This window comes from Chiloscyllium punctatum, chromosome 18 (genome assembly GCF_047496795.1).
Source record: "Chiloscyllium punctatum isolate Juve2018m chromosome 18, sChiPun1.3, whole genome shotgun sequence".
Classification (NCBI taxonomy): domain Eukaryota; kingdom Metazoa; phylum Chordata; class Chondrichthyes; order Orectolobiformes; family Hemiscylliidae; genus Chiloscyllium; species Chiloscyllium punctatum.
This window is the reverse complement of record NC_092756.1, coordinates 100,633,984-100,661,961: the sequence shown is the minus strand read 5'-3', so window position 1 is coordinate 100,661,961 and position 27,978 is coordinate 100,633,984. Positions and strand designations below refer to the sequence as shown.

At 51.6% G+C, this 27,978-nt stretch overlaps 1 protein-coding gene across 1 annotated transcript in view; it reads left to right on the top strand.

The window, feature by feature from the left end:
• LOC140489428 (pleckstrin homology domain-containing family A member 7-like) overlaps positions 1-27,978 on the top strand; it is a 93,797-nt gene that overhangs the window by 8,384 nt on the left and 57,435 nt on the right. The window contains 15 exon segments of the mRNA XM_072588976.1: positions 671-783; positions 2,854-3,222; positions 7,549-8,611; positions 8,831-8,920; positions 10,378-10,485; positions 11,497-11,550; positions 11,873-11,953; positions 18,312-18,359; positions 18,361-18,462; positions 19,921-20,019; positions 20,874-20,982; positions 23,679-23,806; positions 24,020-24,205; positions 25,493-25,648; positions 27,546-27,800. Coding sequence (XP_072445077.1) covers positions 671-783; positions 2,854-3,222; positions 7,549-8,611; positions 8,831-8,920; positions 10,378-10,485; positions 11,497-11,550; positions 11,873-11,953; positions 18,312-18,359; positions 18,361-18,462; positions 19,921-20,019; positions 20,874-20,982; positions 23,679-23,806; positions 24,020-24,205; positions 25,493-25,648; positions 27,546-27,800 — 2,961 coding nt within the window.

Sequence of the window (27,978 nt, the reverse complement as noted above, 5' to 3'; positions counted from 1 at the left end):
TAAACCTCTCCTGGTGGACTGTGACATTAATGTCCCATTGCTCAGGCTTGTCCTGGCTTTGTTATTCATTCTTGAGACTTGGGCAGGCTGGCTGGGCCAATGTTTATTACCCCCATCCTTAGTTGCCCCTTGAGAAGGTGGGGGTGAGCTGCTTTCTTAAACCGCTGCAGTCCATGTGCTGTGGGTTCCCTTAGGGAGGGAATTCCAGGATTATGACCCAGTGATGGTGATATATTTCCAAGTCAGGATGGTGAGTGGCTCAGAGGGGAACTTACAGGGGGTGGTGTTCCCATGCACTTGTTCTTTTAGATGTGGGTTTGGAAGGTGCTGCCTGAGGATCTATGGGCAATGTCTATAAGTTTGGAGACTGGGCAGCCTCAGTGTACAATCCCAGGGAGATGTTTCTGGGTGATGTGACAACACTCACCTTTATTTCAATAAAGGGTTAGTGCTGAGACTACTGCATTGTGTGAATGATCAGCTCCCAGTGCAGTGACATCTCCTTCGCTGAGATTGAGAGAGAATCACTTGTTCAAACAATGAATACTTCCATATCACAGCATTCCGTTTCTAAAGCTGGGACGGGAGGGTTAGAGCAGAAAGAGAGAGAAGAGAAACATTTGGGAATGAAACGTTGATTCATTTTAATGGTTGATCTTTTGGCTGATAGGCAGAACACCCAGGAATGAGAACATATTTCTTCAGTGCTGACACCCAGGAGGATATGAATGGCTGGATCCGAGCTCTGAGCCAATCAGCACGTGTGGAATCTAATCAGATCAAGTAAGGGAACACTCACAAGCTCTCAGTGATAAATCGTGAAGGATCACATCCTCCCCCTGAGTCCCCCAAAACGGGCTCCTTCTTATTGAATCCTGTTGTTTCAGACTGTCCTGCTAAAGTTCAGATGTCAGGGAACTGAAGAAATAACGCAGGGTTAAAATGTCAAGCTCCACAAAATGCCCAGCTATTCCCATTCTGCAGTGAGTCCAGGGAAAAATCCCATGCTGTAGGTTTTGTTCTGCACCTTCAAATAAACCCCAGGGCCTGAAAATAACTTCAATAAAGGGCTGAGGGTAATGGAGGATATTCACTGTCTGTGCACTGTGAGGGGGCAGGAGCTGGTGGGGCTCACAAAGAATCTGCTCAGGGATACTGAGGGCTAACACTGTCACTGACAGAGCCTCAAATGATCAGCTTCAGCGGCAGGAAGAGATAAGAATAACATTGAAATACAGAGAGCAGGAGCTACACTCCTCACCCCAGGAGCACAGGGAGCTGATGTGAAGATGCAGTGAGCACACATACAGAAACATAGAGAATAGGAGCAGGACGAGACCATTCAGCCCTTTGACCTTGCCCTACTGTTCGATATGGTCATGGCTGATCATCCAACTCACCATCCTGTTCCTGTCCCTTTGAACCCTTTAGCCCTAAGAACTATATTCATCTCCTTCTTGGAAACGTTCAATGTTTTGGCCCCAACTGCTTATCTGGGGCAGAGAATTCCCCAGGCTCCCCACTCTCTGGGTGAAGACATTTCTCCTCATCTCAGTCTGAAATGGTCCATCCTTTATCCTTACAGTGTGACCATAGTCTATATGACCATAAGAACAATATTAGGCCATTTAGCCCATCAAGCTGCTTTGTCATTAGATCATGGCTGACATGTTTCTTAACCCCATTTCTCTTGCCTTCTTTCTTGATCCTCTCACTAACCAGGAACCTCTTTCTCTCGGTCTTCAGCACACTCAATGACCTGCCCTCCACAGCCCTCTGTGACAATGAGTTCCACAGATTCCCCACCCTCTGGCTGAAGAAACTTCCCCCACCATCTCAGTTCGAAAGGGTTGACCCTTGACTCTGAGGGTCTGCCTTTGGGTTCTAGTTTCTCTGACTTGTGGAAACATGTTCTCCATATCCACTCTCTGCAGGCCTCGCAGTATTCTGTAAGCTTCAGTCAGCTTCCCCACCCCCCCACACCCCCCCACCCCACCATCCTTCTAAACCCCACTGAGTTCAAACCTAGAGTCCTCGACCCCTTCCCAAATGACAAGGCTTTCATTCCCAGGACCATTCTTGTAAACCTCCTCTGGACCCTCTCTAACACCAGGACACTCCTTCCATAGATACTGGGCCCGGAACTGCTCACAATACTCCAGATGCAGCCTGACCAGAGCCTTACACAGCCTCAGCAGGATATCATGCCTCTTGGATTGGAGCCCTCTCGAAATGAATGCTAACACGGCACTCTGTCTTCTCACTGTTGGAATTGTTGGATGGTTGGAATGGGGATCAGGACAATGGCCGGTGTGAAGATGTTTGCAGTTTAAAGTTAACAAAAGCAGGATGTGCTGGGCAGGCACTCGCAGCTAGACAGGAAGAAACTCTTCACCTTGCTGGAGGCATTAGTGACCAGGGTCTAGGTCTAAGGGAAAGGACAAGAGGTTTCGAGGGGGAATGTGGGAAAATCATTTCACCCAGATGGTGGTGGGAATCTGGAACCCCCGGCCGAGAGGGTGGGAGAGGCAGAAGTGTTTAGACATGTACTTACAATGCCAAGGCTAGGAGATGGGATTCCAATAGTCAGGGCGTTGTTTGTGACTGGTGCAGATGTGATGGTCTGAAAGGGTTTTGTTTCTGAGCTGTAGGTCTCTCTGACTCTGGGACTAGGCCTGGCTGGAGGGGCCAGGGATGGAGACAGGCAGCTGTTCACTGCCTTCCCTTCCTCAGTATCTGGTTCTATCGGGTAACAGATTGTGGTTTACCATCTGAGCGTGCCCAGGATTTCGATGTGAACCGTTGTGTCTGACTCACCACAAGTTTCTTGACATTTTTGTTTGTTTTTTACAGCATCACCTCAAAGCGTCTTCCTCAGGAACAACGATATTACAGCTTTGAAGATTTTACAAACAGCAGCTTGCTCCGGGACCAGGAAAACAGACACAGCTCTGAGTCCCTGGAAGTGGCTGTGTTCTCAGGCCCAAGGCAGCAGCTGGGATCCCTGAGTGAGAGGAAGCTGCAGCATAGCCCACCCCCCCAGGTACATGCCGTCCCTCCCCCCACTCCCACCAGCGGACTCCAGGACATGGGCCTACCACTCGATGGGTTATCCAGGCCTGGGGATGACCACCTGGATCCAGAGCTGAGGGCTCCTCTGTCTCACATTGAGGAGTGGGTTCTCTCACAGAAAGAGAAACTCCCTGAGGCCCAGCAAGACCAGTAAGTAATATTGCAGAGAGTTTTTCCAGCACAGAAAGGGACCCTTCAGCCCATTGTGTTCATACCAACCATCAAATATCTGTCAATCTGATTCCCATTGCCCAGCTCTTGACCTTCTGTGCTCTCTCTTCAAATGATCATCTCAATAGTTCTTCAAAGGTGCCCCTCTCTCCCACCCTCACAGACAGTCAGTTACAGATTCTCACCACCCTCTGGCAAAAAATGTTTTCCTCAAATTCTCTCCAACCTTCCTATTCCTGACAGTAAAACAGTGCCCCTGGTCATCAATCCCACTCTGTGAACAGGAAACATTTCTCCCCAGATTCTCTTACCTGTTACCCTCAGAACTTTGTACACAGCAACCCTACCTCCCCCTCGGCCACCCTATTCCTCCCCCCCCCCCTCCGACCACCCCGACCACCCCAACCACCCCACCCCCCCTCACCAATCCCATTCCCCCACACGACCACCCCATCCCCCCCCCAACCCCGGCCACCCCATTCTCCCCCACCCCCTTGGCCACCACATCCCCCCCTCACACACCCCATCCCCCCACCCCGGTCATCCCACCCCACCCCTCGGCCACCCCATCCACCCCAACCAACCCCCTCACCAACCCCATTCCCCCACCCAGCCACCCCATCTCCCCACCCCCCCCACCCCCCGCGGCCACCCCATTCCCAGCTCAAATATTGCACAGAGATGACCAAAGGTTAGAGGTTGCAGGTGACAGATGGAAACGCAATCCCAGCTTTAGGAATGTCATTTCAGAGACAGGGTCACATCAGCTTCATGAGGAGCACTACACCTCACAATCCAAACATCATGGCTTCAAGTCACAGAAAATATAGACCCAGCCACCCAACGCACTACTGAGGGAGCGCCACACTGTTGGAGGGTCAGTGCTGAGGGAGTGGGCACTGTCGGAGGGTCAGTGCTGAGGGAGTGTCGTACTGTCGGAGGGTCAGTGCTGAGGGAGTGCCACACTGTTGGAGGGTCAGTGCTGAGGGAGTGCCATACAGTCGGAGGGTCAGTGCTGAGGGAGTGCTGCACGGTCGGAGGGTCAGTGCTGAGAGAGCAGGGAACTGTCAGAGGGTCAGTGCTGAGGGAGTGGGCACTGTCGGATGGTCGGTGCTGAGGGAGTGCCGCACTGTCGGAGGGTCAGTGCTGAGGGAGTGTGCACCTTCGGAGGGTCAGTGCTGAGGGAGTGCTGCACTCTCAGAGGGTCAGTGCTGTGGGAGTGCCGCACTGTCGGAGGGTCAGTGCTGAGGGAACCCCGCACTGTCGGAGGGTCAGTGCTGAGGGAGTGCCGCACTGTCGGAGGGTCAGTGCTGAGGGAGCACCGCGCTGTCGGAGGGTCAGTGCTGAGGGAGTGCCGCACGGTCGGAGGGTCAGTGCTGAGGGAGTGCCGCACGGTCGGAGGGTCAGTGCTGAGGGAGTGCCGCACGGTCGGAGGGTCAGTGCTGAGGGAGTGCCGCACGGTCGGAGGGTCAGTGCTGAGGGAGTGCCACACTGTCGGAGGGTCAGTGCTGAGGGAGTGCCACACTGTCGGAGGGTATTATTTTCTTTTGTTCTAATTGATGATTGATGATGAAACTATAAGCTGCGTTGACAGTGATTGATGAATGACAGATTTGGAGTGATCCTGTGATAACTAAATGTCCAATGAGAGGTTCTCCCATCTGTAGACCTAGTAATGGGGAAATGCTGTCCAATCAGCTTTAGTGATCTCCAGATTGCCACACATGGGAAAATGAGATGTTGGTCTTAGCAGCTGATCCTGTGGTTGTTTTGAAAATACACCAAAAGTTTACGGTGTAGGTTTGCTCGCTGAGCTGTAGGTTTAATATCCAGACGTTTCATTACCTGGCTAGGTAACATCATCAGTGGCGACCTCCAAGTGAAGCGAAGCTGTTGTCTCCTGCTTTCTATTTATATGTTTGTCCTGGATGGGGTTCCTGGGGTTTGTGGTGATGTCATTTCCTGTTTGTTTTCTGAGGGGTTGATAGATGGTATCTAGATCTATGTGTTTGTTTATGGCGTTGTGGTTGGAGTGCCAGGCCTCCAGGAATTCTCTGGCATGTCTTTGCTTAGCCTGTCCTAGGATAGATGTGTTGTCCCAGTCGAAATGGTGTTTTTTTTCATCCGTGTGTAGGGCTACGAGGGAGAGAGGGTCGTGTCTTTCTGTGGCTAGCTGGTGTTCGTGTATCCTGGTGGCTAACTTCCTTCCTGTTTGTCCTACATAGTGTTTGTGGCAATCCTTGCATGGAATTTTGTAGATGACGTTGGTTTTGTCCATGGGTTGTACTGGGTCTTTTAAGTTTGTTAGTTTTTGTTTGAGAATGTTGGTGGGTTTGTGTGCTACTAGGATTCCGAGGGGTCTTAGTTGTCTGGCTGTCATTTCTGGAACTTCTTTGATGTATAGTAAGGTGGTTAGGGTTTCTGGCTGTGTTTGACAAGCAGATAAACCTACAAACCTACAGCTCAGCGAGCAAACCTACACCCTAAACCTCAACCTGAGCTACAAACCTTCACAAACCTTGCAAAAACACCAAAAGTGCTTCATTAATCTGAGCTGCTACATGGTGCTGAGATGTATCTGTTTTTTGAGATAATTTTTAATCTGGGATTATCTGAGTGAGATATGGACAGCAGGAGGTGACCTTTAACTTGGGACCATGAAGAGCTGACAGTCACTGACCAGTGTAACCCAAACACTGTCCTTGGAAGTGGGGGGTGAGGGGTGGGGAGGGGTGGGGAGTGGGGGGTGGAAATCTCACAGAGCTCTCAGCTTTCACCCCTACTCTAGAAATCAGGAATGTATCACCAGAAATACCTCCCCTGTTCCCCCTCAGAGAATGGACACAGGCATCATGAGGGCTCAAATCTAACCTTCCCCCACTCCATCAGGATTGATCCATCAGCAGATAAGGTGTCTGGGGGTGGGAGGGTCAGAGAATGAGAGGGAAGATGGAGAGGTGGAGGGTCATGGAATGAGGGGGAAAGGGGAGAGATGGAGGGCCATGGAATGAGTGGGAAAGGGGAGAGATGGAGGGTCAAGGAATGAGGGGGAAAGGGAGAGATGGAGGGTCAAGGAATGAGGGGAAAGGGGAGAGATGGAGGGTCAGGGAATGAGGGGAAAGGGGAGAGATGGAGGGTCAGGGAATGAGGGGGAAAGGGGAGAGATGGAGGGTCAAGGAATGAGGGGAAAGGGGAGAGATGGAGGGTCAAGGAATGAGGGGGAAGATGGAGAGATGGAGGGCCATGGAATGAGTGGGAAAGGGGAGAGATGGAGAGTCACGGAATGAGGGGGAAAGGGGAGAGATGGAGGGTCAGGGAATGAGGGGGAAAGGGGAGAGATGGAGGGTCATGGAATGAGGGGGAAAGGGGAGAGATGGAGGGTCATGGAATGAGTGGGGGTGATTCTTGGCAATTGCACGTCAAAGGTTTGACCTGAAGCTGGGTTTCCGAGTTCACTCATTATCCTGTCACAATCTCAACAGATTACCAATTTCCGTCTGACACTCCTGCTCCCGATCTGACAGGATGGACCGCCTCAGATATTAAACATCAGCAAAACAACCTGATCACAGTTATCTCCGAAATTAAGGATAGCATCAAATCAAAAGATCGGTGATAAACCAGAGAACTGGGGAGGTTTTTAAAAAACAAGGAAAATCAACTGAGAAATAATCGAGAGATTATAAACTTTGAGGGTATATTCACGAATAATATGGTAAAGGAGAGTCAGAGTTTCTTTAAAAACAGGAACAGGAAACGTGGGTGAAAATGGACACCGGGCCCTTAGGGAACAAAAGCAGGAAAAGAATAACGATAACCAGGGAATGGCAGAGGATTTAAATAAATACTTTCAATTTAAATAAATTTAAATAAATAAAATTTAAATAAATACTTTGCATTAGTTTTCACAGACAAAGACACTTAAGAACATTTCAAAATTACTAAACAATCAAGGGTCAAAAGCAGGAGGATAAATAAATACAATAATTATCAGGAGAGAAAAGCCATGATGGTGTTGAATGTCAGGGTAGGATCGAGGGGCAGAATGGCCTCCACCAGGCTGTTTCTCACTCACCAGCAGGGGGCATCACTCTGGGTGATGATCCAATGGCATTGAGTGTCAATGTGTTGTCTTCACTGCTGCCAGGTGAGTATTAACCTTGAGCATCCTGTGCTCCCTGGAGCATTGGAACGGAGGGACAGTTTATGGTGAGATCTGTCGCAATGTGAATAAACGTTGTGCTGTGAGTGGAGATCAATGATAGTTCCTAACAGATAGTGCTGTATGGTTTGATTTTGTACCAGGCCTTATATAATGAAGACCCGGTGTGGCCCTGCGTATGAACACCTCGCTGACGGTTACCCTGGTGACTCGCAGCTCCTTGAGGACCACTCCATCACGGTCAGTCTTGGTTCAGGGGTCAGGCAGCAAAGCCCCAGGGGACACTATCTCAACGAGGAACAGGGCAAGGGATTGCAACCTGAATCTGATTCACCGCTCAGGTTCCAACAGAGCTCAGTCCTCCCATCCAACAGCCCAGACCTGATCAGCAGCAGATCCATCAGATCACTGCGTTCCAACTCCCTACCTGTGACATCAGACACTCCAAGATACCATGTTCTCAGAAGGTCACACACTCCGGATGATCAATATGTGATCCTCATGGAGGGTCTACACAGCCGCCATTGTAATGAAACTCCACTTGAGAGAACTTCCCAGAGGCCAATGGACAAGGCCCCAGCGTCACAGAGTTCCCCAATCTCTGGAAAACCCCCTGTCCCATTCCCAAGATCTTCACAAAGGACCCAGTCTCCCTCAGAGAGATCCCAAGAAGATATGGCCTTACCCCCGAGGAGCAGCAGGACATTGAGCAGACCTCACACTCCCGTTGGAAGGATTGATATCCTCCCGACCCCACAGACAGCTCCTGTTGTGAGAAGTAGCTACCTTCCGATTCCAGGACAGTTCATGGGGCCTCGCAGTTTGCCAGTGAGCATTAGCCTGCTCCCAACAGAGGAGCAGCCTGGAGAATATCACATCTCAGCACGGGCCCGAGCACAAACACTCAGCCGGTCATACTCAAGGCCACAAACTCCTTCCGATCAATTTGACATCCTGCCCTCAGAGGAACATTACAGTTTCTTCTTAAACAAAGCTCAGAGTCCACTCAGGAGACGGGAAAGATCCTCAACACCGTTTGAAAGGATGACAGTGATACCTCGAGAGGAGCTACATCTTGAGGGTTCGAGTGTGACATTACCCAGTCGATACTCCAGAAATAACAGGCCTCACACACCAGTTGAGAGATTAACTGTCCTGCCTGGCAAAGAACACCATGAAACCCCTGTCAGCAAACGTAGCACATGGGTAACGTATAAAATAATGAACAAATTTTCATGATTGCGTAAGATGTTTAGACAATTGTCTCAACTTATTTGTATTAAGAAGAATAAACTATAGCTCCTCTCTTCCTCTCTCGGCCTCTCTCTATCTCTCCTCTCACCTCTCTTTATATGACTCTCTCTGTATCGCTCCCTCGATCCTCCACCTCCTTCGCCTCCTCCTGTCTGTCTCTCACAAATTAAGGACCATTTCATCTGCCAAAGTCGATGTTTTCCACTCTCTCCATTTCATTCCTCTCGAACTGACAGAGCTCGCAGCCTCGCGAGAAAATCGGTGAGTTCAAACAACAGCATCATTCTGAATTAAATTAGCAAATTACTATCAACTGGGGAGGTAGGGGCCTGTGTGCAGAGGTGACCAGGAAATTGGCAACCAGGGACTGAATAAATACAGGCTGGGCCAGGGGACAGTGTAAACACAGGCTGGACCTAGGAACCGTGTAAATACAGGCTGGGTCTGCAGACCGTGTAAACACAGGTTGGGCCTGGCGACTGCATAAACACAGGCTGGACCTGGGGACTGCATAAATACAGGCTGGGGCTGGGGACCGTGCAAACACAGGCTGGGCCTGGGGACTGCATAAACACAGGCTGGGCCTGGGGACTGCATAAACACAGGCTGGGCCTGGGGACTGTGTAAACACAGGTTGGATCGGGGCTGTGTAAAAACAGGCTGGACCTGGGGGCTGTATAAACACAAGCTGGACACAGGGACTGTGTAAACACAGGTTGGACCAGGGAACTGTATAAACACAGGCTGGACTGGGTGGGCTGTGTAAACACATACTGGGCCTGGGGATGGTGTAAATACAGGCTGGACATGGGGACTGTGTAAACACAGGCTGGACATAGGGACTGTGTAAATACAGGCTGGGCTTGGGGACTGTGTAAACACAGGCTGGACATGGGGACTGTGTAAACACAGGCTGGGCTTGGGGACTGTGTAAACACAGGCTGGGCCTGGGGACTGTGTAAACACAGGTTGGATCGGGGCTGTGTAAAAACAGGCTGGACCTGGGGGCTGTATAAACACAAGCTGGACACAGGGACTGTGTAAACACAGGTTGGACCAGGGAACTGTATAAACACAGGCTGGACTGGGTGGGCTGTGTAAACACATACTGGGCCTGGGGATGGTGTAAATACAGGCTGGACATGGGGACTGTGTAAACACAGGCTGGACATAGGGACTGTGTAAACACAGGCTGGACATAGGGACTGTGTAAACACAGGCTGGGCCTGGGGACTGTGTAAACACAGGCTGGGCCTGGGGACTGTGTAAACACAGGCTGGGCTGGGTGGGCTGTGTAAACACATACTGGGCCTGGGGATGGTGTAAATACAGGCTGGACATGGGGACTGTGTAAACACAGGCTGGACATGGGGACTGTGTAAACACAGGCTGGACATAGGGACTGTGTAAACACAGGCTGGGCCTGGGGACTGTGTAAACACAGGCTGGGCCTGGGGACTGTGTAAACACAGGCTGGGCTTGGGGACTGTGAAAACACAGGTTGGGCCTGGGGACTGTGTGAGGGTTGGATGGGGAGTGGGGGGGGGGGGGGGGGAAGGTTTGGACAGGGGTTGATGGTGAAATGGTGCTGGTAGGTGAAGGGTGAAGGGATGGTGACGACACCAGAAAAACAAGGGATGATGAGACTACGGGAAAGGCTGGTGGTTTGTTTTGGATTTGAGGATCCTTCTTTGAGCTTTCTGTTTTTTCTATCACAGGGAATTGGCTCCACTTTCACACGACTCCCCCCTCGTCCTCCATCTACCCCAGGAACTAGCCCCAGTCCCCAGGGCCTGGTTGTCAAGAGATTATCCACCAGTTCATCAGTAAGTATCATCCTGAAACCTGTTGCCCCAGCAGGGGGTGAGGGGGGAGGATATGGGGAAAGGTAAAGGAAGTGAGAGGGAATGAGGAGGGGGAGAGAGATGGAGCAACAGAGGCAGAAGGAAAGAGGGAGATTGTAACGAGAAAGGGACAAGTAGGTGTAGCTCCTACAACACTCAAAAAGTTTAACACCATCCAAGATAAAGCAGCCCCCACTTGATTGGCACCACATCCACAAACATCCCCTCCCTCCATCGTTCAGCAGCAGCAGTGTGTACCATCTACAAGATGCACTGCAGAAATTCACCAAGTGTGCTCAGACAGCACCTTCCAAACCCACGACCACTTCCATCTAGAAGGACAAGGGCAGCAGATACATGGGAACAAGTTCCCCTGCAAGCCACTCACCATCCTGACTTGGAAATATCTCGCTATTCCTTCACTGTCATTGGGTCAAAATCCTGGAATTCCCTCCCTAAGGGCATTGTGGGTCAACCCACAGCACATGGACTGCAGCGATTCAAGAAGGCAGCTCACCCCCACCTTCTCAAGGGGGCAACTAGGGACGGGGTAATAACTGCTGGACCCAGCCAGTGATGCTGCATCCCCGTGAGTGAACAAAAACAAGAGAAGAGAAGGAAGAGAGGAAAGCAGTGGTGAAACAGGGGGATAAGAGTCAGCAGGACTGCCCAGACTGGGTAAGGATGGCAGATTTCCATCCCTAACGGGCATTAGTGAACGAGATGGAGTTTTTACAATTGCTGATGGTTGTCACTACAGACTACTAGCTTTCAATTCCAAAGTTATTTGTGATATCTAAATTCCACCACTTTCTGTCTTGGGTTTTGAACCCTTAAACCCTTATTCCCAGAGCATTTTTTTGGGGGGTCCTGGATGCTGGCTCCAGTCACATATCTCTCCCCTGCTCACTCACCGTCCCCCAGTTTGTGGAGAAATACACAGCCCCTGGACTGAGCTCACTGTGAGAAACTGACAGGAACTTTCTCTTCCAGGTCCACAGGGAATACACTCTAGAACCTGTCAAAATGACCGAAACACCAGTTGATGTAAGTCGTAGCTTTAATTATTGCTCTGATTTTCACAAAAAAGTCCTTAGCAGCAAGACGTATTAACAGATTCACACACTCCCAGGACAGGGACAGCACGGGGTTAGACAAAGAGTAAAGCTCCCTCTACACTGTCCCCATCAAACACTCCCAGGACAGGGACAGCACGGGGTGAGACAAAGAGTAAAGCTCCCTCTACACTGTCCCCATCAAACACTCCCAGGACGGGGACAGTACAGGAGTAACTGGGGAGTTCTGACATTTGAGGGAGCTTCTCCAGCCTGTTGGATGTATCTGATGATGTTCCTCCTTCTACCTGCAGCTCCTGTTGACAAGGCTGTGTGGGCAGGACCGGATGCTCCAGGCACTAGTCAATGAAGCAACTCAACTCCAATCAGAGAAGGTTTCTGCTGATCACTGTTCAGTTCCCACGTAAACCCTCACCTCTGTGTTAATCTAACCCTCCTCCTTCTGTCTCCACCCCTCATCTGACCCTCTGACCCCTCCCTACCTGCTAAGACTGACTGGTTTCTGGGAATGCCCCTGAGCAATGAAACTCTTTGACTCACTGAAGGATGTCACTGTGATACTCAGACAGGCTGCAGGAGCAAACTCTGGCACAGGAGGAGAATAAACTGGGGGTCAGGAAGGGGGGCTACGGGTAAGGGGGTTAAGGAGGTCCCTGAGCAGCTGCCTGAGAGGGAGGGTGAATAGTCAGTGTTCATGGTCCACATTATTATGCAAAAAATGGTCCTGGTCCTGCAGAGACAATATAGGGAGCTAGGGAGGACATGTGCACATTGGACCTCATCGTCGTCCTAGCTGGAGCTGCAAGTGAGTATGGAAATAGGAAGACAAAGCAGATGGCTGTGGGCTGGGAAGATGGTTATAGGATGGAGGGTTTTTGATGGCTAGCTTACAGAGATTGACTCTCAGGGAGATGGGCCCATATGTACCCATCTACTAGCACTGAGATCTCCGCAGAAAGTTTTGTGAAGACAATCAGGAAAGGTTTAAACTAACTCAGCAAAGGTCTGTGAGCCAGGAGGTAATACCAGAAAGCAATAATATCAGACAGCAATAGTATCAAAGAGCGATAGTATCAGAGAGCGACAGTATCAGAGAGTAATAATATCAGAGAGTGATAATATCTGAGAGCAATATTATCAGAGAGTAATAAATTCAGAGTAATAATATCAGTCTGCGATAATATGAGAGTAATAATATCAGAGAGTGATAATATCAGAGAGAAATAATATCAAGGAGTAATAACAAAGTAGACAAAATACTGGGAACAATAGATTGCAGCAGAATAGGGAAGAGTAAGTTTCAAGGTGGGGTCAGAATAAAGAAGAAAGAAATGAAATCTAAATTAGGTCACGGTGCATTACAGTGTGTTTCAGGCACAGATTGTCATGTGGAATGTGTTGCTGGAGTTATAACAGAGACCTGGCTCAGAGAAGAACAGGGTTAGGGTTGTTAAATGCTCCTGGATTCCAGGAGCTGGGAATGGATGGGAGAGGAAGGAAAAGGAGGTATTGATTAAGGGGAGCATTGCTGTGCTGGAGAAAGACAGTGTCCCCAGGGGGATCAAGGAACAGAAAGGAGAGATTTCGTCACTCGATGCAGTCCATCAATTACCCTGCAGTGGGCAGGAGGGAGCAGAACAAATTTACAAAGGAAATACAAAGAGTTGCAAACGTTGGTGAGTGGCTAAAATGGGGAACTTTAATTATTCAAAATATAGACTAAAAAAGCAGTTGTGGGAAGGGAGAGGGGATGGAGAGTTCCCAGAGTGAGCTCAGGAATATTTTCTGCAGCAGGATGTGTCCATCCAATGAGAAAGAAGGCTCTGCCGTACCTGGTGCATGGGGCCACATGTTCAAGAGTCAATGGGGGAACGTTTACGGGACGGTTATCGATAAATTATAAGGTTGAGACTGACTATGAAACAGGAGAAAAGAACAATCCAGAGGGAGAAGAGTTAAATGGGGAAAACCTGACTTTGATGGGGAAAGAACAGAGTTGGGCAGGACAGACTAGATGCCAAAGGTTAACAGGATAAACAGTAGCTGAACCATGGACCATCTTCAAAAAGAGATCAACACTCAACATATGAAACAGAGATCAGCCCCAGTTCACTGGAGAGTACGGGATGGTTTACCAGGAGCAGCACCAGGAATCCCTGAAGATGAGGGGTCAACCTGGTGAAGCCCCCAAACAGGATGACTTGCCAAACAGCATAAGCAGCAGGTGTTAGACAGATCTAAGTGATCCCACAACTAATGGATGCGATCTAAGCTCTGCAGTCCTGGCATGTCCAATCATGAATGATGATGGACAATAAAACAACTCACTGGAGAAGGAGGCTCCACAAATACTCTCATCCTCAATAATGGAAGAGCCCAACATATCAGTGCAAAAGAGAAGGCTGAAGCTTTCACAGCAATCTTCAGCCAAAAGTGCCGAGTGAATGATGCATCTCGGCCTCCTGCAGTGGTTCTCGTGGTTCTCAGTGTTACAGATGCCAGTCTTCAGCCAATTCGAATATCTCCAAGTAAATCAAGAAACAGTTGGGGATACTGGATACTGCAAAGGCTATGGGCCCTGACAACATTCTGGCAATAGTACAGTAGACCTGTGTTCCAGAACTTGCCGCTCCCCTAGCCAAGCTGTTCCAGGACAGTTACAACACTGGCATCTACACAACAATGTGGAAAATTGCCCAGGTATGTCCTGTACATAAAAAACAGGACAAATTCAATCCGGTCAATTACCAACCCATCAGTCTACTCTCGATCATCAGTAAAGTGATGGAAGGTGACATCAACAGTGCTACCAAGAAGCACCTGCTCAGCAATAACCTGCTCAGTGATGCCCAGTTTGTGTTCTGCCAGGGTCACTCAGCTCCTGACCTCATTACAGCCTTGGTTCAAACATGGACAAAGAGCTGTATTCCAGAGGGGAGGGGAGAGGGACAGCCTTGACATCAAGGAACCCTCGGAAAACTGGGATCAATGGGTATCAAGAAGCAGGTTCTCCACTGGTTGGAGTCATTCCTGACACATAGGGAGATGGTGGTGGCTGTTGGTCAGTCATGTCTGCTCCAGGACATCTCTGCAGGAGTCCCTCAGAGTACTGTCCTAGGCCCAACCATCTTCAGCTGCTTCATCAATGACCTTCCCTCTATCATAAGGTCAGAAGTGGGGGTGTTCATTGATGATTGATTGCACAATGTTCAGTGACATTTGCAGCTCCTCAGATACTGAAGCAGTCCATGTTCAAATGAATATCCAGGCTTGGGCTGACAAGTGACATTCGCACCACAGAAATGCCAGGCAATCACCAGCACCGACAAGAGACAATCTAACCATCACTGAATCCCCCGCTATCAAGACTCTGGGGGTGACCCTTGACCCAGTCACATAAACACAGTGGCTCCAAGAGCAGGTCAGAGGCTGGGAATCCTGCAGCCAGTAACTAACTACCTGACTCCCCCAAAGCCCATCCACCATCTACAAGGCACAAGTCAGGAGTGTGATGGAATACTCCCCATTTGCCCTGGATGGGTGCAGGTCCAACAACACACAAGAAGCTCGACACCATCCAGGGCAAAGCAGCCTGCGCTTGATTGGCGCCACATCCACTCCCTCTAACACTGACACTCAGTACAGACTGCTGCTACTATCTACAAGATGCACTGTAGAAACTCACCCCAAAGATCCTCAGACAACACCTTCCAAACCCACGACCACTTCCATCGAGAAGGACAAGGACAGTAGATACATGGGAACACCACCCCCTGCAGGTTCCCCTCCGAGCTCCTCACCATCCTGACTTGGAAATATATCGCTGTTCCTTCACTGTTGCTGGGTTAAAATCCTGGAATTGCCAGCCTAAGGGCACTGTTGTGGGTCAACCCGCAGCACATGGACAGCTCAGCACCAAGGGGGCAACTAGGGACAGGCAATGAATACAAAACCCATGCCCCATGAACGAATCAATAAATGTACAATTGATAAGGAGGAGATGATGGACAGGCTATTTGTAGGAAAAGTGAAGAAGTCTCCTGGATAATTGGATGCATCCAATAACATTGAAGGAAATGAGAATGGGAATTGTCGAACAGGGCAGAGGGGAGGAGGGGAGGAGGGGTGGAGGAGGGGAGGAGGGGCGGAGGGGAGGAGAAGCGGAGGGGAGGAGGGGAGGATGGGCAGATGGGCAGAGGGGAGGAGGGGAGGAGAAGCGGAGGGGAGGAGGGGAGGATGGGCAGATGGGCAGAGGGGAGGAGGGGAGGAGGGGAGGATGGGCAGAGGGGAGGAGGGGAGGAGGGGAGGAGGGGCGAAGGGGAGGAGGGGCAGAGGGGAGGAGGGGAGGAGGGGAGGAGGGGCGAAGGGGAGGAGGGGCGAAGGGGAGGAGGGGAGGAGGGGAGGAGGGGCAGATGGGCAGAGGGGAGGAGGGGAGGAGGGGAGGATGGAGGAGGGGCGAAGGGGAGGATGGGCAGATGGGCAGAGGGGAGGAGGGGAGGAGGGGAGGATGGGCAGAGGGGAGGAGGGGAGGATGGGCAGAGGGGAGGAGGGGAGGATGGGCAGAGGGGAGGAGGGGAGGAGGGGCGAAGGGGAGGATGGGCGAGAGGGGGAGGAGGGGTGGAGGGGAGGAGGGGAGGAGGGGAGGAGGGGTGGAGGGGAGGAGGGTGGAGGGGTGGAGGGGAGGAGGGGCGGAGGGGAGGAGGGGCGGAGGGGAGGAGGGGAGGAGGGGCGAAGGGGAGGAGGGGCGGAGGGGAGGAGGGGAGGAGGGGCGAAGGGATGGAGGGGCGAAGGGATGGAGGGGCGGAGGGGAGGAGGGGCAGAGGGGAGGAGGGGCAGAGGGGAGGAGGGGCGGAGGGGAGGAGGGGCGGAGGGGAGGAGGGGAGATGGGGGCGGAGGGGCAGAGGGGGCGGAGGGGTGGAGGGGAGAAGGGGCGGAGGGGAGGAGGGGTGGAGGGGAGGAGGGGAGGAGGGGCGAAGGGGCGAAGGGGCGGAGGGGAGGAGGGGAGAAGGGATGGAGGGGAGGATGGGCGAAGGGGAGGAGGGGAGGAGGGGAGGAGGGGCGAAGGGGAGGAGGGGGCGGAGGGGAGGAGGGGAGGAGGGGAGGAGGGGCGAAGGGGAGGAGGGGCGGAGGGGAGGAGGGGCGGAGGGGAGGAGGGGTGGAGGGGAGGAGGGGCGGAGGGGAGGAGGAGGGGGAGGGGGAGGAGGAGGGGGGGAGGAGGGGAGGAGGGGAGGAGGGTAGGAGGAGGGGGGGAAGAGGGGAGGAGGGGAGGAGGAGGGGGGGGAGGAGGGGAGGAGGGGAGGAGGGGAGGAGGGATGGAGGGGAGGAGGGGAGGAGGGGAGGAGGGGACGTGTGGGTGATGGGGCGGAGGGGCCGAGGGGAGGAGGGGCGAAGGGATGGAGGGGAGGAGGGGCAGAGGGACGTGTGGGTGAAGGGGCGGAGGGGCCGAGGGGAGGAGGGGCGAAGGGATGGAGGGGAGGAGGGGAGGAGGGGTGGAGGGGCGGAGGGGTGGAGGGGCGAAGGGGAGGAGGGGTGGAGGGGAGGAGGAGTGGAGGGGCGAAGGGGGAGGAGGGGCGGAGGGGTGGAGGGGCAGAGGGACGTGTGGGTGAAGGGGGAGGAGGGGAGGAGGTGCAGAGTGGAGGAGGGGCGGAGGGGAGGAGGGGCGGAGGGGAGGAGGGGCGGAGGGGAGGAGGGGTGGAGGGGTGGAGGGGCGAAGGGGAGGAGGGGCGGAGGGGAGGAGGGGCGGAGGGGAGGAGGGGTGGAGGGTCAAAGGGGAGGAGTGGCGAAGGGGAGGAGGGCGGAGGGGAGGAGGGGTGGAGGGTCAAAGGGGAGGAGGGGAGGAGGGGGGGGAGGAGGGGCGGAGGGGAGGAGGGGCGGAGGGGGGGGAGGAGCGGGGGAGGCGGGGCGGAGGGGAGGAGGTGCAGAGTGGAGGAGGGGAGGAGGGGGGGGGAGGAGGGGCGGAGGGGAGGAGGGGCGGAGGGGGGGGGAGGAGCGGGGGAGGAGGGGCGGAGGGGGGGAGGAGGGGCGGAGGGGGGGAGGAGCGGGGGAGGCGGGGCGGAGGGGGAGGAGGGGCGGAGGGCGGAGGGGTGGAGGGGTGGAGGGGAGGGGCGAAGGGGAGGAGGGGCGGAGGGGAGGAGGGGTGGAGGGTCAAAGGGGAGGAGGGGCGGAGGGGAGGAGGAAATGAAGAAGTGGAGAGTTACAGACATTCCGCCCTCACCCAGAAAAGGTGGTAAACCTGAACCTGGTATCTCCAGGCTGGGCAGCTTAATGGCAGTGAGGGTGGGGCACTTCTCCAAACAATAATAACTTGGGGAAATGCAAGTTAATTAAAGCTGTCCATAATTAATTTGTTGTGGGAAAATTGTGTGTAACTAATTTGCAAAAATGTTATGATGAGGTAACAGAGAGAGCTTATGTGGAGTCCAGACAGAGTACACAGGGAGAAACTGGAACAGGAGGGGGAGGGGAGGGGGAGGGGAGAGGAGACAGTCGGGGTCTCTGGGTGGGGGATGGGAGTCTGTGGGGGTGTGCTCTGGGGGGAGGGGGGAGGGGGAGGGGGAGGGGGAGAGGAGACAGTCGGGGTCTCTGGGTGGGGGGATGGGAGTGTGTGGGGGTGTGCTCTGGGGGGAGGGGGGGGAGGGGGAGGGGAGAGAGGAGGGGGGGAGAGCTTGGTTTGTGCAGACTGACCTCACTCGGTATGGAATGTTGCTGAGATTCCTGCTGGTCTTTCCCCAGGAGAAACTGGAAGGTGTTTGGGAGGAGACACGTTGCCAGATGATGGATTTTTGAGAGACACCCAGGTGTTGTGGAACAGTTAACGTTCCAACAGAAGCTTCTTCAGGAAGATCTGATCCAGATCCGAGGCAGACTCTGTGATCTCTCCGCGGTAATCACTTGCAGAACCAGGAGGAGAGTTTCAGGAAGGGGATAAGATTCGAACTCTGAGCTTCTTGCTGTCAGCCTGAGACAATCCTTTGTTCAAATCCCACTCCCTCAGTTCCAGCCCTGTTCCCACTTTGAGATTTTAAAACCTGCTCCTGGGACAGATTGTAATTGATCTCCGGTCCCAACAGCAATGTAACTGGTCCAGTCAATGTTACTGGTCCGGTCAATGTAACTGATCTGGTGAATGTTACTGGTCCACTCAATGTAACTGGTCCGGTCAATGTTACTGGTCCACTCAATGTAACTGGTCCGGTCAATGTTACTGGTCCACTCAATGTTACTGGTCCAGTCAATGTAACTGGTCCGGTCAATGTTACTGATCCACTCAATGTAACTGATCTGGTGAATGTTACTGGTCCACTCAATGTAAACTGGTCCGGTCAATGTTACTGGTCCACTCAATGTAACTGGTCCGGTCAATGTTACTGGTCCACTCAATGTAACTGGTCCACTCAATGTAACTGGTCCACCTCAATGTAACTGGTCCGGTCAATGTTACTGGTCCACTCAATGTAACTGGTCCGGTCAATGTTACTGGTCCACTCAATGTAACTGGTCCCGGTCAATGTTACTGGTCCACTCAATGTTACTGGTCAGTCAATGTAACTGGTCCGGTCAATGTTACTGATCCACTCAATGTAACTGATCTGGTGAATGTTACTGGTCCAAGGTCTTGGGGAACACAGTGACTTGCTCCTCCAGGGTGGGGCACCATCAGACAGAGAGCGGAAACTGAAACTGAAACCATCTTTCCAGACAGTTGTAGCTCTTCGCAATCATCTCAAAATGTAAAAGGAGCTCGTGTTGAGGGAGTACAATAGTCCCCACCAGCGATAGCTGCCCAAACCTCCCCAGTGTGGGAGAGCTACAGCCCTGAACGCTGTTCTCCAGCTGACTGTTCAGGTGACACTGGAACCAGGCAGCAATCCCCAATGCACCAGTTATTGTTGGGAATTGGGATTGTGGTCTTCCTGTCTGAGTGTGCTCTCTCCCAGACAGGGTCAGGAGATTCCAGCCTGTGATCCTCGTCCCAACACCCCCCAACCCCCGGAACAGGGGTCACAGCCGAAGGTCAGAGTGTGAGTCTCAGTCTCTGTCTCTCCCTCCCCCCCCCCCCCCCCCCCCCACGGCAGAAACAGAGACCATGAAACCAGACCCTCGGGTGTCCAGGTGAGTCCAGGGGCAGAGAAAGGAGGACCCCAGTAACCACAGCTGTCTGCCAGCACCCCTCATCGTGAACCCCCCAGAGGGTTTATCCCACAGCCCTTTCCTGACCCATTCCCCCCATGGAGATCTCCTTTAGTTTGTCAGGAGGTGCTCAGTCTGTTGTGGGTGGTCAGTTACACGCCTCCCAAACCTGATGTTAAAGTTACTGAGTGTTATTTCTGTTCTGAGACAGGAGATGGAACAATGTTGGAGTCAGTACAAGATGCTGGAGACTGAGCTGCAGAGACTCCGAGTGAGCAGAGAGCTGGGCACTGCAAATACCTGTCCACAGGTACCCCAGCAACTCACTGCTGTCAGTGTCAAATCAAAACCTGCACTAGACACCTCACTCTCCCCCCTTCCCCAAACCCCTGGGATTGACCCTCCCTTTCACAAACCCTCATTCACTCACTCCCCTCCCCAATCACTCACCCCCTCCCCCTCCCCAACCCCTCACCTGACCCCTCACCCTCACTCACCCTCCCCCTCACTTACCCCCTCACTCACTCGCGTCTCACACTCACTCTCACTCACTCAAACACACTCTCTCTTACACTCACACACTCACTCACTCACCTTCAGTCTCACACTCACCCTGCCTCTCGCATACTCACTCTCACTCACACACACACACGCTCTCTCTTACACTCTCACACACTCACTCACACACACACACACGCTCTCTTCTTACACTCTCACACACTCACTCACACACACGCTCTCTCTTACACTCTCACACACTCACTCACACACACACACGCTCTCTCTTACACTCTCACACACTCACTCACACACACGGTCTCTCTTACACTCACTCACTCAGACTCACACACACGCTCTCTCTTACACTCACACACTCACTCAACTCAGTCTCACACACAATGTAACAGATGGTTACACAAACAAAATGTCATTTGCTCAGCAGAGGTGAAGCAGTGTGTTCTGATCGTGATTGGATGATTGAAGTGGATAACTTTTGTTGATTGTTCTGAAACCGAGAAGTGTGATTGGTGGATTGGAATTGAAAAGCTAATTGGTTGATTCGAAAGGATCCGTCGAGAGTGTTTTGCTGTCCTGTCTTGTGATTGGTTGTTTGGGAGAGTAACCGCAGCCAATGCAATCCTCATTTTGGTTTTAATCCATCAGGAACAGGGTGAGGCACGGAGGGATCTCTGGATGATCGATGATGTCTTTGCAGGACTCAGCAGCAACAGGACGAGATTCCAAGCTGCAATTGAGTCAGACCCACAGCCAGGTAAGAAGGTGCCAACACTGAGTACAGACTCACTCAACAACAGATTGACCAGAAACTGAGCCACCCAGACCCAGTCTGACATAGTGACTGGACCTGACCATTCCTGATCCTGACTGCGGCTGTGATTGATTCTCTGTAATATACCCCTAAACACAGTTCAATGGTTACTGACTTTCATCCACACTGACTCTCACTGGGGTACCGTCCCACACACACTGACCCTCACTGGGATACAGTCCCACACACACTGACCCTCACTGGGATACAGTCCCACACACACACACTGACTCTCACTGGGGTACAGTCCCACACACACACACTGACTCTCACTGGGGTACAGTCCCACACACACACACTGACTCTCACTGGGGTACAGTCCCACACACACACACTGACTCTCACTGGGGTACAGATCCTGCACACACTGACTCTCACTTGGGTACAGTCCCATACACACTGACCCTCACTGGGATACAGTCAAACACACACACTGACTTTCACTGGGATACAGTCCCACACACACTGACTCTCACTGGGGTACAGTCCCACACACACTGACTCTCACTGAGGTACAGTCCCACACACACACTGACCCTCACTGGGATACAGTCCCACACACACACTGACTCTCACTGGGATACAGTCCCACACATACTGATCTTCACTGGGGTACACTCCCACACACACTGACCCTCACTGGGATACAGTCCCACACACACACACTGACTCTCACTGGGGTACAGTCCCACACACACTGACCCTCACTGGGATACAGTCCCACACACACACACTGACTCTCACTGGGGTACAGTCCCCACACACACACACTGACTCTCACTGGGGTACAGATCCTGCACACACTGACTCTCACTTGGGTACAGTCCCATACACACTGACCCTCACTGGGATACAGTCAAACACACACACTGACTTTCACTGGGATACACTCCCAGACACACTGACTCTCACTGGGGTACAGTCCCACACACACTGACTCTCACCAAGGTGCAGTCTCACACACACACACTGACTGTCACTGGGGTACAGTCCCACACACACTGACTCTCACCAAGGTGCAGTCTCACACACACACACTGACTCTCACTGGGCTACAGTCCCACACACACTGACTCTCACCAAGGTGCAGTCTCACACACACACACTGACTCTCACTGGGGTACAGTCCCACACACACTGACTCTCACCAAGGTGCAGTCTCACACACACACACTGACTCTCACTGGGGTACAGTCCCACACACACTGACTCTCACTGAGGTACAGTCCCACACACACTGACTCTCACTGGGGTACAGTCAAATACACACACTAACTTTCACTGGGATACACTCCCAGACACACTGACTCTCACTGAGGTACAGTCTCACACACACACTGACTCTCACTGGGGTACAATCCCACACACACTGACTCTCACTGGGGTACAGTCCCACACACACTGACTCTCACCGAGGTGCAGTCTCACATACACTGACTCTCACTGAGGTACAGTCCCACACATACACTGACTCTCACTGGGATACAGTCCCACACACACACTGACTCTCACTGGGGTACTGTCCCACACACACTGACTCTCACTGGGGTACAGTCCCACACACACTGACTCTCACTGAGGTACAGTCCCACACACACACTGACTCTCACTGGGGTACAGTCAAACACACACACTGACTCTCACTGGGATACACTCCCAGACACACTGACTCTCACTGAGGTACAGTCTCACACACACACTGACTCTCACTGCGGTACAGTCCCACACACACTGACTCTCACTGGGGTACAGTCTCACACATACACACTGACTCTCACAGAGGTACAGTCCCATACACACACTGACTCTCACTGGGATACAGTCCCACACACACACTGACTCCTACTTGGGTACAGTCCCACACACACTGACCCTCACTGAGGTACAGTCCCACACACACTGACTCTCACTGGGGTACAGTCCCACACACACTGACTCTCACCGAGGTGCAGTCTCACACATACACACTGACTCTCACCGAGGTACAGTCCCACACACACTGACTCTCACCGAGGTACAGTCCCACACACACTGACTCTCACTGAGGTACAGTCCCACACACACACTGACTCTCACTGGGGTACTGTCCCACACACACTGACTCTCACTGAGGTACAGTCCCACACACACACTGACTCTCACTGAGGTACAGTCCCACACACACTGACTCTCACTGAGGTGCAGTCCCACACACACTGACTCTCACTGGGGTACAGTCCCACACACACACTGACTCTCACTGAGGTACAGTCCCACACACACTGACTCTCACTGAGGTGCAGTCCCACACACACTGACTCTCACTGGGGTACAGTCCCACACACACACTGACTCTCACTGGGGTATGGGTCCCACATGTACTGTTATATGAATAGACTGTTGGCAATAGTCACCTCCTATAGACCCTATATGCATTCTTATAATATCCTAAAGAACTCATAGTTCATGGCATCTACTTTGTTGTAGGACCAATAGCACTGTGATCCTACGGTACTGAATCCGAAGTGTGAATTCCCCTCGTGTTCGCCCTGTGCCTGTTCTTCCTCTGTTGGCGGTGGGCTCTGCTGAATGTTGTGGGAACAGTGTTTGTGTTTCTCCTGCTTGAAGCCATTTCTTTGTGTTTTCCCTTCCCTCTGCAGTGATCTCACTGACAGCTCACCCTGCCTGGCAACAGCCTCCTGAGCTACACCGAATGTCCCCACAAACTGTGTCTCCACTGTCCCCACACTCAGCTCCAACATGTGGGCAGTGCCCTACCCATGGGCAGGTGAGTGAATCAAACACATGGCTCCAAGGGACTCTGTGGATTATCACCTTTGTTGTGGATAATTGGACATTAACACCAGGGTTTCCTGATGGAGCTGAGAAGACTGAAGGTGCATTTGTGATGTTGAGGGAGTTGGGGAGAGGCTGGATATTGTGAGAAGCCGGGTCTTGTTCAGCTGAATTCCATTTCTTTATGTTGTGCCTTACCCTGCAGACTCCGGACCATGTCCCTGAGAGGCCACCCTTGCCCCGAGAGGTAGATTGTGATCTGTTTAACAACTCTAATCACAGTGAATCTGCTGCATCACCTCATCCATTGCATAGAGAACAGAAACAAACACTGGGAGAGAGGAAAACGGACATTCAACATGATCCAGCAACTAATAATGGATACCATAAGGTAACCTTTCCCCACATCCCAAACCCCTCTCCCACGTTCCCGTAGATTATGTTCCCACTGCCCTTTGGAGCATCTCTCGATACATCGTGGGGTTAAAACAGCCCAGTCCTCCCCCCCAGGTCAGTTCCAAATGGAATCAGGGCCCATTGGCTACCAACCTTCCAGCAATGGCCTCACTAGCTCCATCTCCAGGTCAGGGTCTGGGAACCTGATTTCAAGGGTCAAGGTGGGGGCAGCTGGCGGAGATGGAGGAGGGAGGGGGAGGTGGTGGTGAGGCAGTGATTGATGGATCACTTGCCCAGGGGTTATTTGAGATGTTTTCCAGAGGAACTATCCGAGTCAGCGCTGTTACTCCAAAAACCAAGAAGGTTTCCGAAGGGCCCAGGGAGTGGGAGACCTGGAAATTTAAACTTCCTGAACTTTCCTTTGGATTCGTGTGTGTGTCTATGTGTGTGTGTCTATGTGTGTGTGTGTGTCTGTGTGTGTGTGTGTGTCTGTGTGTGTGTGTCTGTGTGTGTGTGTCTGTGTGTGTGTGTGTGTGTGTCTGTGTGTGTGTGTGTGTGTGTCTGTGTCTGTGTCTGTGTCTGTGTGTCTGTGTCTGTGTCTGTGTGTGTGTGTGTCTGTGTCTGTGTGTGTGTGTGTGTGTGTCTGTGTGTGTCTGTGTGTGTGTGTCTGTGTGTGTGTGTGTGTGAATGTGTGTGTGTCTGTGTGTGTGTGTGTGTGTGAGTGTGTGTGTCTGTCTGTGTGTGTGTGAGTGTGTCTGTGTGTCTGTGTGTCTGTGTGTGTCTGTGTGTGTCTGTGTGTGTGTGTGTGTGTGTGTGTGTCTGTCTGTGTGTGTCTGTCTGTGTGTGTCTGTCTGTGTGTGTCTGTCTGTGTGTGTGTGTCTGTGAGTGTGTGTGTGTGTGTGTCTATGTGTGTGTGTGTGAGTGGCTCTGTGTGGGTTGGTGTATGGGGACATAAGGGGTGGGAGGGATGGATGGGGGTGTGAGCATGAGGGGTGGGTCAGGGATTGGGTGGGGTGTAAGGGGGCCATGCTGTATATCAGTTTCTGCTTGTCCAGAGAGATTTGGATCAATCTGATCCCAAGCCCTTTCCCAGTTTTCCTGGTTTTCCTAGTCCATGGTGCCCTGGCCCACTCTCTCCAATCGAATGGCTTTCGCTTCCTGTATAGAGTTAGCTTCCTTTTCCCAACGGAGACTCCACTCCGGAATAATGTGAAAGATCAGAGCATTGATGAGAGGGAGAGCATAGAGCCTGAGGAGGAACACTCTGTCTTTGTGTCTCCAGGGACAATGTACCTCGACAGTTGGCCCAAACAGAAAAGGGAAGATGAGTGCGGAGGAGCAGATGGAGAGAATGAAGAGACACCAGGAAGCACATCTCCAGGAACGGCGTAGCTCTGCTGCTCCATCCCAAAGGCGATTGACTGTGTCCTCCCTAATGGTGAGTGTCCCCTGGGTTAACACTCTCGCTCAGAGGAGCATCACAGTATCAGGGAGACCTCTCTGAATTGAGCAGATCAAACTTGGTTTGTCTCTTCAGTAAATCTTTAGAAAATAACTCAATTTGGGACAGTTAGTGAATAACAGCCAAAATAAACAACTCTCCAGCCCATGGCATTCTTCCTGCTGCCAGTCACTGATGTGTGGTCACTTTTGTACTGTTCAGTCTTTGAACTGGACCACGTCAGCTGATCTGCTTAATTCACCTTCCCATCTCTATCACTCTGTAACTGGAGCTACTGTAGAATGGTCAATAATTTCTCCACGTGTTTGTAAAGTCCCAGGATTGTTTTTAATGGTTTAGTGTTTGACCAGATTGACATAGAGAAACTTGTTCACAATAATGACTTGTGTATGTCTCACAACAAACATAATGTGCTGGAGAAACTCCAACAGGAACCGTAGAGAGAGAGAGAGAGAGACAGTTCCATGTTTTGAGTCTGGTGTAACTCTTCTCCAGAACTGCTGTTTTTTTTTGGAGAATCTTCAGACCATTCCGATGAGGAATGGGAATGACGAGGGATTGCACTTGCTGAAGGAGAGGTAGCTGGGGCCAGGAAACTGGAATGTGTCAATCTAATGTAAATCATCAGGTGAATTCTGAATTCTGGAGAGAGAACAAACAAGGAGAGGTGAGATGAGAATGCAGGCAAAAATCCAGGAATTAAGTTCAGTGGGGCAGGAAGAGTAAGTGGGAAGAGACTGAATGTGGAAAGATTTTTAAAAAGGCAAGATATGAAGAATTAAGTTCAGTGGGGCAGGAAGAGTTAGTGGGAAGAGACTGAATGTGGAAAGATTTTTAAAAAGGCAAGATATGAAGAATTAAGTTCAGTGGGGCAGGAAGAGTCTAAGATGTTGGGTCTGACAATGCCCTTTGTTCATTTTGGGAGAAGGTAGAAGCAGGCTGACATTAAACAAAGAATTGCAGATGCTGGAGATCCAAAACAGAAATTACTGGCAAAACTCTTCAGGTTTGGCAGCCTCTGTAGAAAGAAAGCAGAGTTAATGTTTCGAGTCCATTAGAAACAGACTTTGTGAGCTGAGGGAACAATGAGATGGGAAGATGTGGAGGGAAGATCTCTGGAGGAGATGAGGTCAGTGACAGTTCTGGAATCAACAATCTACTGTTCAGTGATGTAACATAGTCGAGGTGGGGATAGGGGGAACTGTCTGAGGCTTGTCGCTCAGCCTCTATAAGCTAGAGGTCGACTCACCAGATGACAACAGCATCAGCTTTGTCCACAGGTTTGATAATAGTCAGGCAAAGACCTGACAGAACAGCGTGCAGGAAGTCCAGAGAGAAAGAGGTTGGAGTGGGTAAGGGAAGCAGAAAAATGAAGGTAGTTGATATCAAGTTGACAATTCTCAATGAAGAGACCAAGGGCAGTTAAGAGGCCATTAGGAGGGAGTTCAGGTGGAGACAAGTATTGGAGATGGATGAAAGGGTACATGGAGAGTAGAGAGGACTCCTGCCCAAAGAAGTAGGCGCAGAGTAAAAGTAACAGTAGATCAATTCAATGTCATGCTGTGCCCTAAATTCATTGAGATGAAGACATAAAGGGATAAAGCTCAGTCCTTTACTTAGCAGTACTGAAGAAGATTTGAACCAGACTTGAGACATTAACTCTGTTTCTCTCCACAAAGGCTGCTCGTTTTGCTGAGCTCCTGTAGCATTCTGTGTTTGTTTCAGATTTCCAGCATCCACAATATAGTACTTTATGTGTGTTTTCCAACTGGATTTGGAAGATCCAGAATAAGGTCAACGTGTTGTTTGAAGCTGAAGATGAAGAGGGAGTATGGTTGAGTTTACATTCAGACCTTGTTTGTTAATTTGTCAGAGAGAGGCCTCTCCAAGGATATTGAAACGCAACTCCGTGAACCTCCTGGCCAATAGACCGGTGACTACCAACATGGTGGCCTCTCGATCCCAACCCAGAAACACCTGGAATAGTCTGGTCAAACCAACGACTGCGTCAGAGATACCTGAAACTTCAAATGTGACTGCATCAAGTACATTGATGATGACATTATCATCGCCAAGAACAACAGCTGAAAACCAAACCCCAAAAAATAATCGCATTGTCAGAAAAGAGGTGAGCATCTCCAGATTGCCAGGCTCCTTCCTGCTTTTCTAAAGAGTCTGTCTTCATGTGAGTTACTCTGACCAGAAAGAGGGACAGGGTCACATTTAGGGATTGATGGTAGCAGGGTTTTGACACCAGAGTCCTGGGATTTGTGGATCTCGGTAACAGAACAGTAGATACCATGATT